The 19,932-nt window shown below is 38.0% G+C and overlaps 2 protein-coding genes across 3 annotated transcripts; one reads left to right on the plus strand and one right to left on the minus strand.

Annotated features, from left to right (window-relative positions):
• Positions 1-911: 911 nt before the first annotated feature.
• LOC145446110 (sorting nexin-27-like) lies at positions 912-11,083 on the plus strand. Its single transcript, XM_080324331.1, has 15 exons — positions 912-1,067; positions 2,145-2,248; positions 2,313-2,430; positions 2,504-2,617; positions 3,073-3,178; positions 3,345-3,537; positions 4,300-4,443; positions 6,739-6,968; positions 7,225-7,306; positions 7,853-8,004; positions 8,960-9,052; positions 9,120-9,269; positions 9,793-9,930; positions 10,143-10,202; positions 10,877-11,083. Exons 1-15 carry the CDS (start codon positions 1,048-1,050, stop codon positions 10,943-10,945), a joined length of 1,773 nt encoding a protein of 590 aa, XP_080180457.1. The 5' UTR covers positions 912-1,047; the 3' UTR covers positions 10,946-11,083.
• A 5,361-nt stretch (positions 11,084-16,444) lies between these two features.
• LOC145446982 (uncharacterized) lies at positions 16,445-18,159 on the minus strand. Of its 2 annotated transcripts, none has more exons than XM_080325391.1 (2): positions 17,836-18,159; positions 16,445-17,770 (listed from the first exon to the last, which is right to left on the minus strand). In XM_080325391.1, the coding sequence occupies exon 2, from the start codon at positions 17,306-17,308 to the stop codon at positions 16,823-16,825; it is 486 nt and encodes a 161-aa protein (XP_080181517.1). In that variant the 5' UTR covers positions 17,309-17,770; positions 17,836-18,159; the 3' UTR covers positions 16,445-16,822. The 2 variants fall into 2 exon arrangements, with proteins under 2 accessions (XP_080181517.1, XP_080181516.1); XM_080325390.1 differs by having other exon boundaries at positions 16,445-17,773.
• Between the last annotated feature and the right edge of the window lie 1,773 nt (positions 18,160-19,932).

The following is a 19,932-nucleotide window of genomic DNA, read 5'->3' on the forward strand; positions in this document are numbered from 1 at the left end:
AGGTACATCAGCACTGAACTAAACGTTCCGGCGGTTATTTCGGGAGCTGAGACGAAATGTCGACCTTTATTTTTTTTTAGTCAACCAACCACGAAGTGGGAAAAATTTACCATTTTTTTTTCAGGATTTGCCTCCGGTATTGGAAGTCTGAAAATTTGAGAAACGTGTCCTCTTTTCGCATTTCTAAAATATGGTAACCCTAAAATAACCCGCCCGCTGGCTAGTACGTCCAAGAAATGGATATATAGGGTTTATTTGCGACAGGAATTAAGGCATCCAGCGTGATATCTCAACCAAAACATTGTACAGAGCACCGATCTGGACATACTTGAAAGAAGCAGAGGTGGTCAGTAACGAAGTTCTTCTACTTTTTGAAGTAGATATACTTGAAGTAGATTTTGTCTACTCACACTACTTTACAAGTGATTATGATTTTGGAGTACTTCTACTTGACAGTTTCCAGTTTTGTAGGCAGAATTAAGCGTAGAATACCTACTTACTTACTTACTTACTTGTGAACCACCACTCCTACTTCTACTTGAGTAGAAATCCCGGCGTTACTTCTACTTCTACTTGAGTAGCGACGGCGACTACTTTGACCACCTCTGGAAAGAAGCCTAATGGCGCTCTGACGCCTATAATAATGCTCCATGTCCCAGGATAAGCACTTGGCGGGGATGCCGTGGATGCTCGTTTTATGAACACGTCTTTGGTGTGACTCAGCCGAGGGTCGGCCCCAGCCGAAAAATCAAGATCGAGCAATGCCGTGTACCTTTTATAAAAGCTATACGGCTATACTTCTAAAGACTTGTCTTGTGTTTGTGTTTATAGCATTGTGCGGGTACACGTGTTGTGAGGATTTAAAAAAATGTAAACTCCTGATCATGAATATGAAAACTGATACAATGCATTCTTGCAAAAAGGCTAGTGACGCAATTTTACGCGTGAACGAATCTTGTTTGTTTTTCTGAACCGCCAGTCATTTCTGGCTTCTAGGTCGAATTGGGTTTGGTTGGTACCCGAAGCTCTGAAAATATATTCTCGAAGATGGCTGACGATATCAAAAGGTTGGTAATTTGACGTTACTTTGCATTTTTATCATACCGAAAGCCTCACTATTTCCTCGCAATAGTGCCGCCAAATTTAAGATGACATTTTTTAGTATTTTCTTTTTTAGTAGTGCTGCAAGCAAGTATAGTATGGTACAGAACTTGTGCACTTTAGTTCAATCCCTATTCGATCCGGATCAGATCATTACTTTATCTTTTGGGAGCAACATATTTTAGATATCTGTTGTCTATGACTTTTATTGAAAGTTAACATCATCAGTTATGTCATTCTTTGACCAGACTTGTCCGCAAGAGCGCAACTAGAACTATATGGAACTACCCTGCAAACTAGAACTAACGACCTTTTAAAACCGCGACTAATTAACAAGAACACTACTTACTGGATTCAATTACTGAATTGCAAATGATAATAATTATTGGAGGTAGATTCGGCATTTCAAAAGGACAAGGTTATAGTCAAATAGCCTGGTGGTCTGCACAATAGGTTTGTTAAAAAAAAACTTTTTTTATGGATTCCAGGGATTCACTGATTGAATGGTACAGTAAAGTTGCCTAAAAATGCTGCAGACCAAATTTGGTTCTATTCCAAATAGGTAGATGTCAACACACATTATAAATGATTTAAATAATTTTTTTTACAAATTTTACGGGTAATCCCATGAAATTGTCAGTTTGTCTAGAAAAACTATGCAGAACAAATTTGACGCAGTTTTTCATGAATCATTCTACGATTACCCACCATCCAGGCTATTTTTGCGAATCCGAAATTTTCAACTACAATCACTTCGCTTCTAGTGGTTGGAGGTTAGCGAAAAATTATTGACATCGCGTTCTTCAAGACAAAACAATGTCATAGGGCTGACAGTATAATATGAATTTTTTTTTTCTTCGTATAATAAATTCAACATTTTTGAACTCCAGTGCGTTCACATCTACCAGTCAGAATCGAGCCAAATTTGGTCTGTAGAGTTTTTTTAGACAACCGAACAATTTATTCAGTGAATATCGGAATTAGGAAAAAAAAGTTCTTTTTGAACAACCCTGTTGTATAAGTCCGCATGTAACTTTTTCCAGAGTTCAAAAAAGCACAGACATTTACAAAGCACCGCGGACTGTCATCATAACCAAAACTGATACGGGTTTTGGGTTCAACGTCAGAGGTCAAGTCAGCGAAGGAGGTTTGTAATAATGTCGTCTTCAACAAGACAGCACGCAAACTATTCGATTTTTTTTCTCCCGCAGGACAGTTGAAGAGCATAAACGGGGTGTTATACGCACCACTGCAACATGTCAGTGCAATACTGGAAGGTGGAGCTGCGGAAACGGCCGGAATACGACCCGGTGACAGAATTCTCGCAGTGTAAATTTTTTTTGCTATCTCAGTGCTCGACTGTTGTGCTTTTAAGGCAAGATTTTTGATTTGAAATTTGTAGAAATGACGTGAAGGTGGAAGGGGCCACTCATCGGCAGGTTGTGGATTTGATAAAAGCGGGAGGGGACGACTTGAAGCTGACCGTCATATCAGTGCCGGCCCGGGACGCGCAAAGGTATGCCGTTAAGATTTTAATATAAATTTTAATGATCTGTTCATTATACAAGTACATTAAACACCTTGTTTTGATAATAAGCTACTTGTTTACTTAGGGTTTAATTTCTTCCCTCCACCGCCAAACCTGCAATTAAGACATTGTCAGAGGAAAAAACAGGATCATCCATCTCATTAACTCGTATGGAAAAAATAATTAATGTACCATCATGTTTATTGTGTGTTTTATTTATATTATTTTGTCGTTCTAACTGCAGGTTATGGCTACTGTATAAACCAGTTTTTGATTGAAATGATATTTTGAAATCTCTTTTATTTGCTGGCGAATACCCTGACTAGCGAAAATATTCAGTTTATTTCAATATGGATATTTATCTAATCTTTGCCATCTAATGTACCTCAAACCGTTTCATGAACCATCGTCAAATCAACGCCATGGTCAATATTTTCTCTCAGATTGGATCCTGATGACGAATTTTTTTACGACTACAACGACGTGATCACCATACGCCTCGATATTCCGGAATTCCAGCAAATTGAAGAGAATGGAGTGAAATATGTGGTACAAATCCTTCTTGATCTAATACAAATGATTTGCTGCAATTTCAAAATCTTGACTAGGACTGGGGCAAAATCTTGAGTTATTCAATTTTGAATCGAGTAGGCCTATCAGGCAGCCCAACTCTGCTCTTGACATCAAAAATCTGAGGATTAATTCACTTTTTCAGGTGTACGTGATCACTGTAGCCGGGAAAGAAGTCGCGAAAAGACGCTACAGCGAATTTCTAACTTTGTATAACGAGCTGGAAAAGATTTTTAACGACTTTCAATTTCCCAAATTTCCGGGCAAGTGGCCATTTCAGATGAGCGAGCAGCAGTTGGCCAAGAGAAAAAACGCTCTGAACGAATTCATCCGCAACAGTAAGAAATTTTATTGGAGATTTTATAACTTGAAGTAAAATGAGCAGGGGTGGTCATAAATAGTACTTTTAGTACTTAATACTTTTCATGCTACTACTTCTCCTTGAAGTAGTTTTGGCATGTCTTTGAAATTGCTGCTCCTACCTGCTTTTAGGTAACACTAAGCCTAGAATACTAGTACTTTTTGGAATACTCAAGTAGGTCCTGCCTAGTAGCACCACTTACTCAAGTTGTTATGTGTTTTGCCTACTTCTCATTAAGTAGGGTTACCATACGTCCGCTTTTAAGAGGATTTGTCCTCTTTTTTGACTATTTTAAAAGTGTCCTCGGAGGACGCCCAAATGTCCTGTTTTTTGAGAATTTGTCCTCTTTTGAAAACTTCGGTTAAATACAGGGCAAAATTCGACTGAGATAGGCCTACAGTACATCAGCACTGAAGTAATGCTCCGCCTGCTATTTTGGGAGCTGAGCCTGAAAGTTGATCTTTTTATAATCAACTGACTACGAAGTGGAGAAATTTACCATTTTTTCAGGATTTTCCTTCGATATTGCATGTCTGACAAATTTGAACAAGTGTTCTCTTTTCTGATTTCCAAAATATGGTAACCCGATCTTTGAAGTGACACTAGGCCTACAATACTCATTTTATTTGCTCAACTGTACCTATATAATTACTATTACTTGTGTAGAAATTTATGAAATTACTGCTACTTGACTAGCATTTTCTCGTTTGTTCCAAAACCTAACAAAACCTTTTTTCAGCTTTCAACATCCGGGTGATCATGGAGTGCGACGTGGTTCAGGATTTCTTAAATTTAAATTCTATCGATCTCGAGGAGAGCAAAACGAAAAAAAACGATGAACCCGAGCTTCACGAATACAATGCCGAGGAAGAGCTGGGATCTTGTGAGTAACAAAATACTTCCACTTTTTACTCAAGTTGATTGAGTTAATCAGTTAATTCTAGTTGTCTAATAAAACTAATCAAAGTGAAGTGCCGGTAATCTAATTCCTCCAATTTAATTTGAAATGTTTCTATGCTGTCATTTTGTTTCTGATCGAATGTCTGGTTTTCCTGTAAAGTAAATGCTGCAGGAGAACTGTTTAGTGCGAAACGAGCCAAGCTTGCCGTACAGACATTTGCCGTTCTCGTGCTTACGGGAATCAACTCTGGTTTGATGTGAATTGAACTTGATTTTGAAGTTTGTAGTTCTTTCTAATACAGAAGTTGATTCAATTTTCAATTTTTGCAAATTCAGGCATTCTGAGTAATTCTAATCTAATTTGGAAAAAATGTGTAGCTATCATTGTAATGCTAATCTAATTTGTAAAAAAATGTGTAGCTATCATTCCAATCTAATTTGGAAATAAACTGCACAGTAGGGCTCTTCAAAAATGACTTTTTTTCTCAAATCGTACTGGCTACTTGATAAAATTGTTAGGTTACCTAATTTAGGCCTACACACAAAATTTGGTTCAATTCCAACCAGTAACCGCTTTGCTACTGGAAAAGAAAGTTTCTATTTCTTATATAAAAATAAATAATAAAAAATTTGAAAATTTTCTGTTCACCCCATGAAAGTGTTAGGCTGTCTATAGAAACGATCACCAAATTTGGTTCAATTCCAACCAGTGGAAGCGGAGTTATTGCCGTCGAAAAATTTGGATTTGAATAAAATATTATTTACGGTGAGCATAACTACAATAAATAAACAAAGAATCGGTCACCGTAAATACTATTTTATTCAAATCCAAATTTTTCGACGGCAATAACTCCGCTTCCACTGGTTGGAATTGAACCAAATGTTGTGAGCATTGTTTCTATAGACAGCCTAACACTTTCATGGGGTGAACAGAAAATTTTAAATTTTTTATTATTTATTTTTATATAGGAAATAGAAACTTTCTTGTCGTGTAGCAAAGCGGTTACTGGCTGGAATTGAACCAAATTTACTGTGTAGGCTTAAATTAGGTAACCTAACAATTTTATCAAGTAGCCAGTACGATTTGAGAAAAAAAGTCAGTTTTGAAGAGCCGTACTGCACAGCTATCACTCGAATTCTAATGTATTTTGGAAAAACTGCATAGTTATCATTCTGATGGTACTCTAATTTGGAAGAAACTGTATAGCTAGAATTGTAATTCTAATATAATTTGGGAAAAACTACACCGCTTTGATTCTAATTCTACTATAATTTGGAAAAACTGCATTGTCATCATTCTAATTGTAATCTAATTTGGAAGAAACTGCATAGCTAGAATCGTAATTCTAATATAATTTGGAAAAAACTGCATTGTTATCATTCTAATTGTAATCTAATCTGTAAGAGACTTAGAATTCTAATTCCAATTTGAAAATCTGAAAATTTTGTAGATGTCCAACTATGCTACCTCCACTGCATACCCAAATGGGTGGGTGTACTTAATAGACGACTTACCCTTATGCTCAGCATAGCCATTTACTTTTTACAATTCATATCTTGAAAAGTAGAAAGTAGTCTTGGGGTGAGTTTGTATCTAATTTACGAGCGAAATGATTGTAAGACGTCACAGTTGGGCGGCTAGAAAATTTACAGCTTTTTCCAAATCAGATTACAATGGAGTTAGTGAATGGGCAACAACTTGGAATTATATTCGATTCCGAATTACAACAAAAATCTTTGTATCAAATCAGCGTGAGGATGGCAAATGTCTGTACAGCAAGCTTGGCTCGTTTGGAACGATCTAGTTTTACTGAAGCATTAGAAATTAGATTGCTCTTAAAATGATTACATTTAAATTACATTACCGGCAGCGGCATTTTGCTCTATAGTTAGTTTAATTTGACAGCTAGGATTTTCTAGTTTTCCAAGAAGCACTTGAAACAGTAATGGAATTTTTTATTTGAAAAACTGAATCTATTTGTAATGTCACCAGTTGCGTAAGTCATGAAAGTAGCCGCATGCGACGAACCGCTAGAACTATGCTACCCCTCGACAAGATAATACTTACTTCTCAGACATCCATTTTATATTTGAAATATATCTTACACGACTTGGAAGGTCCGTGGGCATATGAGCGTGCGACAATTGGGGATGTGGGTCAAATTCCGGCATCATTTAGGGTTTAGGATACAGTACATACAAGGGTTCATTCCAGGGTTACAGTTAAGGTTATGGTTGCAGAGTTGCGTGCTGTTATGATCCTATGTCTGTTTTAAAGCAAAATCTGCAAATGACACGGAAACAAAGCAGCAGAACGGTGTCGCCAAGACGGCAAAAACTTCGAAACCTGCAGCAGCAGAACCCGAAATAAAATCTAAAAAGGAGGAAAAATCGGCAAAGCCTACCATCGCCACGTTGAAGCCAAATCAAATTTACGTCACATATTTTGGTGGCGATGAAACCATAGTAACAATCACAAAGACAACTACGGCGAAAGATATCTTGAAAGTAAGTTGAGATTGGGGCAAAATTTGGCTTCGAGTCGAGTATCACATTATGGCATAACAGTATGAATGATGTGGAAAGTTGAAATATGTACCTTTTATGCGACCACCAAAGAATATTATACCGGTTCTACTTCACATTAAATATAATTTTGTATTTTTTAGTCCATGCCTATTTCATTGCACTTTGTGACAATGCTGTGGGTTGATGACGACTCAAAAATCTCAGTAGGTGTGTTATCTGCTTTTTGTAATCGCAGGAAAGTATGGAAAAGTTGGAAATTTCCTCAGAAATGGAAGAATTTTTCGGAGTCTTTCTACCTATGACGGACAATCGTTTTTGTGAGTTGCATGATTGTGCACTAGGAATGTTCAAAAATACTTTTTTTATAAATTTTTGTGGCTATTAGCTAAAATGGTTAGGTTGGCTAAAAAACGTTGTTCACCAAATTTGGCTCAATTCCGACGAGCAGAAGTGAAGCTATTAGTTGGAAAATTTTGAATGTATTATAAAAAAAATTTGGTGTGGTCAAGTTGTCTGCAAAAACCAAGCAAAATTAATTTGACTCAATTCGAACCAGTAGAATTAATTAATAACAATTCTAGGATTATCCGCACTCTTACAGTAAATACTATTTTTTCGAAGCCAATATATTCAAGTCCAATAACTTAGCTTCTACCGTTTGGCGTTGAGCCAAATTTTTTGTGTTTCGTTTTATTAGATAACTTGACAGTTCCGTGGGGTTGACAGTAAACTTGAAAATAAAAATTGAGCTAAATTTGGGGTGTAGCATGTTTTTAGCCAACCTAACAATTTTAGCTGATTGCTGCAAAAATTTGAAAAAGAAATTTAATTTTGCATGTTAATCATTTGCAAACTTACTGTAGATTGTAAACTGCGTCCCGACGACCTGATCGTGCCAAAGTTGAAAGGGCGTAAAAGGCGAGAAGTCCAAATCAGGAAATGGATATTTTCCGTGGATCGGGAAAAATCGGTTTTGAGAAAGGACACAAATTCGGAAAAGTGCATTTTCAAACAGGTGCGTTTCATGTAGAGCAGACCTGGACATTTCAAAGTCTGCGTGCCATATCTGGTATGGGCCCGGACTATGACCCGCCCGCAAAAAGTAGCTTGGAATTTAGAAGGTAAAGCCTAATTTTGCGTGTTAATGGACTAAAATCATTCGCTATATAAACTGGACCGGAGATACGTTTACTCCAGATTAAAAAAGCAACACTGATGTAGCAAAGTATGTCATGACAATTTAGGTTACAGAAAATGTTAGAAAATATGCTTTGACCTATACTATACGAAAAGCTTCTTAGACGTACAGAACTGAAATATGCAATTAACTAACATATTCATACGCCAACTTTGTAACCATTATTGGTTCATAAGGAAGTCAGGGTTTATTCAAAAAATCTCAAGAAAAATGACCGACCAATCACAATCTGGGATTGTGATTTGTTTTTTGTAAATAAGCCCCGACTTCTCATGACCTGATAGTAACATTTGTGAACGTCGTTAGCTGATTTCCAATTATAAATAAAATGAACACGTCGCAGAATAATTTCACTTTAGGCCCGTCACAATATTTTCTACTTCTTTGCGACCTTCAGAAAAATAATTGCCTCTCCCCTGATATAGCGCCCTTGTGTGTGTGTCAGCCTTTCCAAATTCGATTAGAATTGGAATGACAGCTCGGCAGTTTTTTTTTAAATTAGACTACAATTAGAATTATTGAATTACTGAATTAAAAAGAACTACAATTAAATTGAAGTAGCCTACAGCTCATATCAAATCAGCGGTGATTCACATGAACACGAGAACGGTGAATGTCTTTACAGCAAGTAGCATTTTCAGAAAAACTTGAAATTCGATTAGAATTAAATTGCGATCATACAAACATTCCACGAATTATATTAGGATCAGAGTAATTTGCTGGAAGCAGCCCAAGTCTCGTACGTGTGTAACGTCACGGCTCTCGTTTTCAGGCGATGGAGGACGTGAAAAGCAATATGACCAAAGTTTCTGGCCGAACTCTCACACAACTGAAGATGCTCGCTTCACAGGAAAAGCATTCAGACGTTAGTCGATTGCCTATATTATGTTCCACGCTTAGCTCAAATATTGCAAACACTCCCCAATTCGCAGTATCTGGACGTGGTGTCTCAATCCGGCGAATACAATCACATTTTCTTCCCGCATTGCCCGTGCGACTCGAGAAAGAAAGGGCACGTTATCGTGGCGGTCTCGCTCGGAAATTTCAAGCTGTTCGCTTGCTCCGAAGAAGGACAACTCGAGGTGGGTTTCTAATTCATTTATGGTAGACATTATAGTTTGAGTTTGTCAACTAGAGAATTATCAGCTTTTCCAAATTAGATAAGAATTACAGTTTTGCTATACGTTTTTTTCCCAAATGAGACTAGAATTACAATTATAGCTTAAAAGTTCTTCCAAATTAGATTAGAACTGAAATTGTAGATACGCAGTTTTTTTTCGTGTTAGGCTAGAATTACAATTATAGCTAAAATAAATTCCGCATGTAGCTGCATAGTTTTTACAAATTAGATTCGAAAAATGTTATAGCCTCAATGTACATTGTACACAATATAGATTGGATTACTCCTTAAAGCTGCAGTAGACTTGCTGTTTTACACATACCTTATCGATATAAATCCACTATTATACATTTTATATCAAAATACTTTTGTGAATTACATTTCCCTCGCTGTGACCTGTCAATCTTTCTGTGCTGTGCGTAGTCGAAATTACCTGCATAAAGTATTTTGTGACTGTGAAAAAAACATTTTCTCTCTCATTTCAGAACCAGGTGATTGAGTTCCTGTGGGAGGAGATGAAGGAATGGGCGGAAGAGGAGGACGATGACGGGCAGAAATACTTCTCTTTCCAATATCAAAGGGGAGAAAAGAAACCGCGATGGGTCAAGATATTTTCTACTCAAGTAAGTGACAAATCGCCGATGTGATCTGTTCTTTTTTAAGTACTCAATTTGGTTCTGGCCTCTTTTCTTGTGTGCTCATGAATTTGAGCTACGAATACTTTTACTTCTTGGGTTTTATGTTTTATTTCTCTTGGAAATCACTACTTCTACTGGAGTACCAACAATGAATGCTTTGATCACCTCTGGGTATCACAGATATTGTTCTTTTTCAGACTTCGTTCATGCGCGACTGCTTCGAGAGAGTCCTGGAGGAGAGAAAGCTCCAAGACCAGGTTGGTTTCTCTCAAACTGTTGTAGGCAGCGGATTCTAGATTCATAAAGTAGTTGTAGTAAGTGGTAGTTGTCTAATTAGACTAATTTGAGCGAAATGCCGATAATCTAATCCGAAATATTTCTAATTGCTCTAATTTCTATTTTTTCCTGACAATGTTACCATTCTTGTTCACAGAAGAACGAGCTATGATTTAAAATGAAGCTAACCTGATTCGCGATGTATTTCTTTTGTGAATTCAATATTTCTAATATTTATCTAATTTGGAAAAAAAAATACAGCTACAATTTTAATTCAAATCTAATTTGGATAAAATGTAGCTACCATTTTATTTCTAGTATAATTTGGAAAAAATTGTTAAGTTATCATTCCAATTCTAATTCTAATCCAATTTGGGAAAAAACTAGCCATACGCTAATTGTAATATAATTTGGATAAGACTAGCTATAGTTCTAATTGAATCTAATTTGGACAAGACTGTGTAGCTATAATTGTAATTCTAATCTAGTTTGGAAAAATGCAGCTATAATTCTAATTGATTCAGCTGTACTTGTGATGTTTGTAGCACATATGAATACTTCTATGATTTAAAGGTATTTTACAACCCAGTAGACCCAGAATTTATTGGGTTTTATTGAAATTTTTGGGTTTCTGGAATGCGCAACTATTTCACAGGATAGCTCGAAGGCTGCTGAACCTGAAATTCCTACGGACGAACAGAGTGATGATGATGGTAGTTTGTAAGACCTCGGAGAACAGTTTGAGCAATTGTTATGTCACACCCCCACGTGCAATGATTCTATTCTTCGTTTAAGATTTTTTCTAATTCCCAACATCCTGATAGAGCGCAGATGTCGCATTGTCGTTTGCATATCGGGATCATCGACTATGAATATTAGGATTGTTCGAGGTTACCTTTTTTTTCGTATTTTACTGGCTAGTTGATAACATTTTTAGGTTGCCTAAATACGCTGCACATCAAAATTGGCTGAATTTAACCTGTAAAATTAAAACTATTCAAGAAGAAAATTAAAAATTTACAAAAAATAGTATTTACGGTGGAAATTCTATCGTTGTTGTCAATTATAGAACTAAAATTTGCTATTCTTTGTTTTTTCTACAACCTAACAATTCCATAGGTAGTAAAATCTGAGAAACGTAAATTTCATTTTTATTCAGTAAATCCCAAATTGACCACTCTGATGACTTGACTTGGAATTGAACCAAATTCGATATGAAGCGTTTTTTAGGTAACCTGACAACGTTATCAAGTGGTCGATAAAATTTGCAAAAAATAGTTACATTTGAACAGCCCTAATGAATATTTCCATGTCAGGCCGAAGTTCTAGTTGCTGTATTTTTTTGGTATTTGTGATTAATAGCAATGCTGTCGATATATGATTTCAACTTCCGCGATTATGTATTTATTAACCCGTGTCGCTCCCAAACATTGTACACACGCGTCAATGAATTGCCAGCATTGCAAAACTCGTCAACGAAAATGTTTTGTTGAGTTTCTTGCCAAAGTTTTGTGGACGGGAATTGTAATCATCAGAGCCTGAACTTAACTCAAACTCAAAAAATATGGCATCTAACTTAAGGCACGTTTCCTAAACTTTTGTTAAGGCATTTGTTAGGAGAGATTTACAGCTATTGCTAAGCTTGGACATAAAATGAACTAGAGAGGCTGCATCTGGACATCTGTAAGCAATAACAAATGATCAATATTGCATCAGTCGCAGATAATTGTTCTCTGACACCATGCTATGTTATGACTTGATGAAAATTGCTGATATTTTTACCTCTAATTGTCGATACCGATGTTTCAAAGTCTGAAAAAAGACTTTGACTTCGTCAATATTGAGTTGATATTATCGGTGAACTAATATTTAATCAGTCATGCTCAAGTTATAACGCATGTCCTATTACCACTGTTATGGTCTCCTTACTCTCTATGATTGGTTATCCATAAATATCACAGATGCAGTTGTTTTGAGGCGGTCCGTCTCGAAACGCTCAGCTAGGTTGCAGATTATGACAATTCCACATATCTGGTATTCATAAAATCTGGCTTACCAACCTTATTGGTGTTCTCGTGACGGGGCTAAGATCCATGGCAAGACGAATTTTGATGTAATTATGATCTTTGTATTATCCTTATACGTATATTACACGAGAAAATCGAACGAGTGTTTCAATGGGGAGGGGTCAGGGGCTGATGGTGCAAAGGGTTTACTGAGCTTATGCTTATGTAAGTGTTTTGAGGTTTCATATAAATATGCGAAGATATCCACCGTGCGGGTAACTGTTATGATGGCTGCATTGACAATTTTACAGGTATTATTTGGGTAAAGCTGATAATTAGGGTTATTTTATAGTTGAGTACTATCTGTAGGTTGCTTAAGCACAGGTTGACAGCAACCAAGTACTTCTACTTTTTTGAAGCGCTCGAGTCGTTTTTCACTACTTGTGGTATTGCCAAAGTAAATCTAATTGTCTAGTTATTATGCTTCAAGACATTTTGTGACTTCCTTACTTTTGGCTATATGCAGTTGGCCAAGCAGGAGAGACCACGACGGAGAAATTCAGGAGCTGCTTTCGATGGGTCATGAATTTTTGTCATCCTTAGCGCGATATAGATACGGAGTGATCAAAACTGATTTCTTACATGAGTAGTTTTGAATAAAATATTCATTTTATTCCCGAAGCTTTTCGGCTGACCCTCGTCAGGGGAATATCGTCAGCAATAATGCGAGAATTCGAATAACTATGTTCAGCAACAAAATATATCGCTAATTATGACGTCACACAGACAATATACAAAGTTGGGAAAACGAGAGAACTGCAGCGTTGGCATGGAGATAGCGAAGCAAAACAAGTTAATGCGCGATTTTCAAATGATACACAAATTCTTTCTGTTGGCATAGACTAGGTTTGCTCATAGTGATGATCGTGGACTCAAGAACAGACAAATGAAATAAATTGCGACCCTTAGCCAATATAGAGAACATGTCCTCGTGATAGTTAGCAGCACATGTATGATTTTCTAGTAAATGTTTGCCTATAGAAGATTTTTGACCCATGGCCTGGTTATGTTCAAGAACAAGCGGATTGTTAAGCTGCGAATTTGAGATATAAGATTTGACAGACGGTGGAATGTGTTCTTTGATACGGTCCTGCAACCGTTTGGAAGTTCTCCCTACGTACCGACAATCACAGTGGCACTTGAATTCATAAATTACGTTGCTTTGTTTTATAGCGGGGAGAACGTCCTTTCGGGTTGCAGGAAACATTGGTATCGTGGTAAAAACAACATTGGTTTTCACCGCTGGATAACAGCGGTAGACTGCTGAAGTTATCTGTTTCTCAAATCGATAAGAAACCGGGCCAAGCCAAGGAAGATGAATGTACACATCCCTATTTTCACGAGAAATTACTTCGGGGGTTTCTTCTGGTTTGGTATCATTCCAACGACTTAACTTTTTACTTATTGTCCGCTTAATAACATACTCTGGGTATCCGTTGTCAATGAAAATTTTACGGATGTAGTCAAGTTCATTATTCAATTTGACCTCGGAACAAATCATCAACGCCCGGTGAACCAAGGTGCCGATTAAATTGATTTTACGACTTTTTGGGCTGAAAGAGCTCCATCGAAGGTAATGACCCGAAAATGTGGGCTTCCTATAAACGGAGGTAAGGAATTTGCCATCCCGTTTCTCCACAAGAACCTTCGATGGAGCTCTTTCAGCCCAAAATGTCGTAAAATCAATTTAATCGGCACCTTGGTTCACCGGGCGTTGATGATTTGTTCCGAGGTCAAATTGAATAATGAACTTGACTACATCCGTAAAATTTTCATTGACAACGGATACCCAGAGTATGTTATTAAGCGGACAATAAGTAAAAAGTTAAGTCGTTGGAATGATACCAAACCAGAAGAAACCCCCGAAGTAATTTCTCGTGAAAATAGGGATGTGTACATTCATCTTCCTTGGCTTGGCCCGGTTTCTTATCGATTTGAGAAACAGATAACTTCAGCAGTCTACCGCTGTTATCCAGCGGTGAAAACCAATGTTGTTTTTACCACGATACCAATGTTTCCTGCAACCCGAAAGGACGTTCTCCCCGCTATAAAACAAAGCAACGTAATTTATGAATTCAAGTGCCACTGTGATTGTCGGTACGTAGGGAGAACTTCCAAACGGTTGCAGGACCGTATCAAAGAACACATTCCACCGTCTGTCAAATCTTATATCTCAAATTCGCAGCTTAACAATCCGCTTGTTCTTGAACATAACCAGGCCATGGGTCAAAAATCTTCTGTAGGCAAACATTTACTAGAAAATCATACGTGTGCTGCTAACTATCACGAGGACATGTTCTCTATATTGGCTAAGGGTCGCAATTTATTTCATTTGTCTGTTCTTGAGTCCACGATCATCACTATGAGCAAACCTAGTCTATGCCAACAGAAAGAATTTGTGTATCATTTGAAAATCGCGCATTAACTTGTTTTGCTTCGCTATCTCCATGCCAACGCTGCAGTTCTCTCGTTTTCCCAACTTTGTATATTGTCTGTGTGACGTCATAATTAGCGATATATTTTGTTGCTGAACATAGTTATTCGAATTCTCGCATTATTGCTGACGATATTCCCCTGACGAGGGTCAGCCGAAAAGCTTCGGGAATAAAATGAATATTTTATTCAAATGTGTCATGAAGTTCTGTACTCCTAAGCGTCTCTCTATGAGTAGTTTTCAAAGCCGGCAACTTCTACTTGAAATAATTTTGGACTGATTCCAAAAGCTCTACTTCTACTCGTACTTGAATATAATTCTGCTACGATACTTCTTCCTTTACTTGAGTAACTTCCTTCACATTGAATACCTCCGTTTGTGTTGTGTAGTTTTAAGGGTCGATCACACACAATGCGACCAGATCAACAGCGATCGATGCGGCGGAGCATTTCTTTGTATCTTTATCTTAATGATCGCGAGCGCGATTCCGACCGAATGACGATGCGACGAGAGGGCGATGGTACCTATTTTGTTGCTGTGGTTGTCGTGCTGACATATCGTACGAGGGCAGTGAGCGATGCATGTGAATGGCGATTGTGGTACTAGACAAGAAAGACAGAAGGCTTTTGGTGATGTTGATGCATAGCGATTGGTGTAATATAACTAGTCTGATTTGAACAAACTACCCATTTTGAAAATTAAGTAGTTCTATACCGGTAGTTGCGCATTTTTCAAATCCAGTAGTTAGTACAAATCTGTGTGCTGTGGTACATTTGCTTTGGGCAGAGTTGCGGGTACCTCTGTATCTTCATATCACATCAATGACTCTGTATTTATACCTTGCAGTGTATTCATATCTTGCAGTATGATATTAACTCCTGATCAGAAGAAAGCCTTGGCAATTTTGTGCATTCGAAGAAGATTGAAAAAAAAGATGCAGGCCAGATCGATCTGGGTGCATCCTATTTTACAACGGCGGGAACAGCTAGGAGAATATCACAGGTTGGTCAAGGAATATGAATTAGAAAGAGAAGCGCATTATTTCGACTACTTTCGGATGAAACCACAGCAGTTTCATTATCTAATCCAACTGATTGGAGAAGATATCGCCAAACTCGATACCAACTGGAGGAAAGCTGTTTCTGTAGAGGAAAGATTGGCTGTCACTTTGAGATTTCTCGCGCATGGGGACTCATTCAGAACAATCGCTGGATCATATCGCCTCGGCCGCTCAACTGTATGTAACATTGTTCATGAGACTTGTGCGGCGTTATGGAATAACATGCGATAGACATATATGAAAACTCCATCCTCTGCTCCTGAGTGGGTTGAAATAGCAGAAAAGTTTGAAGAACTGTGGCAGTTCCCAAATTGTGTCGGAGCAATCGATGGGAAACATGTTCAGATGGAATGTCCCGCAAATAGTGGTTCATTGTTTTACAACTACAAAGGAACTTACAGTGTGGTTTTGATGGCGGTTGTTGACGCAGAGTACAGGATCCGTTTCGCTCAAGTTGGAAGCTATGGACGCGAATCGGATGGAGGAATTTTCCGCGATTCACCATTTGGGCGTGCACTAGCTGCAAATGAACTGCAGCTACCTGCAGATCGGGAAGTTGAGCCAGGAAAGCCTCCGTTGCCATATGTATTTGTTGGCGATGAAGCCTTCCCCCTATCATATCACCTGATGAGACCATACCCTGGAAAATACCTGACCCAACCGAGATACGTTTATAATAAACGACTATCTCGGGCACGGCGTGTCGTGGAGAATGCGTTTGGCATCCTCGTCCAACGTTTCCGGATTCTACTAAAGCCTGTCCCCCTAAAGGTCGAAAATGTGGATAACATGGTCAAGGCAATTTGTTGTCTCCACAATTTTCTGCTCAAACATTCGCCCAACTATACCGAATCTTCTACGGATGATATCATTCCTGAGGATCGTTCGATGGATCATTATACTGGAAATTCCACTACTATTGCAAAAAACGTTCGAAATGCCTACACCGACTATTTCAATAGTCATCCAATCATTCACTGAAACTGAATTCACTGAGTACATGTATTGGTTTGTTGTTCAATGAAAACATTACAGCTGAATTCACTGAGTACATGTATTGATTTGTTGTGCAGTTAGAACATTACGTTTCGCCTTCGAAATACACTGCGTGATTTCTTCTATCACTTCAGATCTCTTAGGTTCTTCGATGGTCTTCAGTGATCCTGTGATAAATCTGGCAAAGTAGTCGAGTTCATCAGAATCTTGTTTCAAGTGTTTGAGAACAAGCGAATCAAAGTCGTCTAGCACCTCCGTACGCTTTCTCGCGGGAGTCATGCTTGTGTTCTGTGTTGAAGATAGGCTTGATATTTTTGAAGAGACTGATAGGCGGCTTGAGTTTTTTGAGTCTTTTGAAGAGACTGATGGCAAGGGAGAGCTATAGCTTTCTTGTGTAGGAGATGACAACACGTCCCCGGTAGATTCCAGATCCGTAGAATTTGATTGAGCCTCGATAGCTTCAGCTTCAGGATCTAAATCTGCAGAAACGGGTTCCTCCTGTACTAACTCGATCATGATCGTTTTATCCATGTTACTGGATGTCCTGCAAAAAGAAGTGAATTTGTAATGTGTGCGAGAAAATCGGTAGTCAATGATTTCATAGACTCGTAATATTATTCATCATACGGCCTAATCATCCCCTTGATAACATTTTCATCAAATATAAATACACTGATTGCGATATAATGAACATATAGGCATAGGTTATTTGATGAAAGATAAATTAAATAAATATAACGGTGAAGATGGAAGTTTCGTGTTTTATTGAAAATGAGATGAAACAAGGACAATTCGAAGAAAGGAAGATGGTATGGTATGCGAACCAAACTTTCGTTCTTGACTGCACATACGGTTCGATGAAAGCCATCTGCTTCTGAAGGGGCCACTCACTGATAAAGCTTGCCCCTGCTCCACTTTTCTTCAGTCTCTTCCCATCACGGCGATTCCTCATGTACTTCTGCCTTAAAGAGTCCCATTTAGCTTTAGCCTCTTCTGCTGTACGACAATTAATTAAAAGATAAGATAGACATAACAGTAGACAATATTTCATTTCTCACCTGGTATGTTCAAGGCCTTGCCAATGCTTGTCCAGCTCTGTTCACGAAGAGAAGACTTCCTGTAGGACTTTGTCGATTGGTCATATAAATGCACATGCTGCCTGACCAACGAAATCAGCGTCTCTTCGAAATCATACATTATTCCAGTTCTGCAAACTATTCCTGTGCATAGTCAGCCGAAAGCTTCGCTGGAGACAAACTTTCGCGCGGTTACTGGACTCGCGCAGCCTGTTCACTGTTTTGTTCAGTGTGGCCACCCTGTGGCTGTGGTTGGAGTGAGAACAAAACCGCGCGTTGGAATGTTTGATTGTGTGTGATCGACCCTTAAGAGACATGTAGGCTAGTTTTATATAGGCCAAACCTCAATCCATCGCTACGCTGCGTAATGAAAATCGCGATCAAATACAGTTCGGCCGTTTTTTTTATGTGCGCGAGGGTGAGAAGAGTACTGCTGGGGCCAAATTTTTATTTTGATACGAAACAGCGTATGGAAATTTTCATCCGATCAAAACACCACAAGATTGCGATATAATGAGAAGATAGGAGAGTGTCAAGACATATATATTCAATATTCATCAAATTCTCTGGAAATCATACAGCACTTTATTCATCATCATCATTGGGTTTATTAGCAATTTTATCAGTTCAATACACCACAAAAATGCGATACAATGAAAAGACAGGAAGATGTTTATGATCTTATGTTGTTTGAATACTGCTAGAGCTCTGATTCCGGTTGACGCGAGACAGTCATCAACATATCACCGGTACCAGTCAAGACAGATCAACCACTGGTATTTACCACAAATTTGCATTTTTGTTTTAGCTCATAAATCTATTTCTCTCTCTCTCTCTCTCTCTCTCTCTCTCGCCGACTCCCTTCACGTCAGAAATGATGACGATCCGGTTCAGGAGCTGCAATTCTTCGATTTTTACTTTTACGGAAGCCGCGATTGATCCGTATATCCAAATTGATTTAAAATTAGGATTCTGAAAGGATTTTTCCAGCGATATATATAAAAATTGCCAAACTTCAAGTACCAACCGAATTATTCGGATGCTGAGTTTTAAATTGCCAGCCGGAGCCGGATTGATTCGCATTGCAAAATGCGATTCCGTTCGTGTTTGCTTCAAGTAAGGACACTGCTACGAGCATGGAAAATAGCATTGAATTAGGCTTTCCTTGGTATTAGCCATAAAAAAAGACGGTGATCAGGTCAATCGTTGTGTATGTGTCTATTTTCATTACATACAGCTCATTGATTGCATGATTGTCCCCAAGTAACGTTCTCATGAGTTATGACGTGCTGCGAAAGTAGCGATGTCAGTTTTGGGGGGAGCAGGGAGGCGGGGTTTAAGCCTTGTTTTCCATATATGGTGCGTATAGAGTTCTATTCCTGTTACATCGTGAGTAGGTGTCAAAAGTACGCTGCAGGGTCGTTTTTTAACAGTAATCTGACGTGAATTTGGTAGCATTATGATGTATAATATGAATTGGGTAAGGGACACTGTAAAACCCGTAAAACTTGCAAAACTCGCAAAACCTGGAAAAGAAAGGCATATCTTAGCTGAAATTCGTAATGACAGCTTTGGGATAAGGGCATTTCAACCTTGTTACTTACCTTAGTTGGATATAGATGAAATTTGGTACGAATAGAGTCCTGGTGTACTACAGAATCGTTTTTGCGTCATCTGACGCGAGTCTGAAGGCAGACATAGAAATAATTGAATTCAATTTACTGCTAACAATTTGATCAAATATATACAGAAACTAAATGCTTTACCTTATGACTGACTCTGACTATAAATTGTGATGCTATTAGTACATAAACAGTTGAACCATGATCATCAATCAGGTTTATTTTTGGATTCTGCTGGGTACCCTTATTTGTTTCTAATTTAGAAATATTTTCATTGTGATGTTGAAGTTGTCACATGAATATCCAGTCGGGTTTGGTTCTCCTCTGTGTGCCCTAATAATGTGAAAATATGTTTTAAAACTTTGTTGAAATCGTGGCACATTCCTGTATATTTACTGAATAATATTATATTTTTAAATGAATCCGCTGGATTCCCTGAGGTGTATCTAAGGTTTGA

Source organism: Botryllus schlosseri, chromosome 9 (assembly GCF_051294905.1).
Source record: "Botryllus schlosseri isolate E-star chromosome 9, Bs_hap1, whole genome shotgun sequence".
Lineage (NCBI taxonomy): Eukaryota > Metazoa > Chordata > Ascidiacea > Stolidobranchia > Styelidae > Botryllus > Botryllus schlosseri.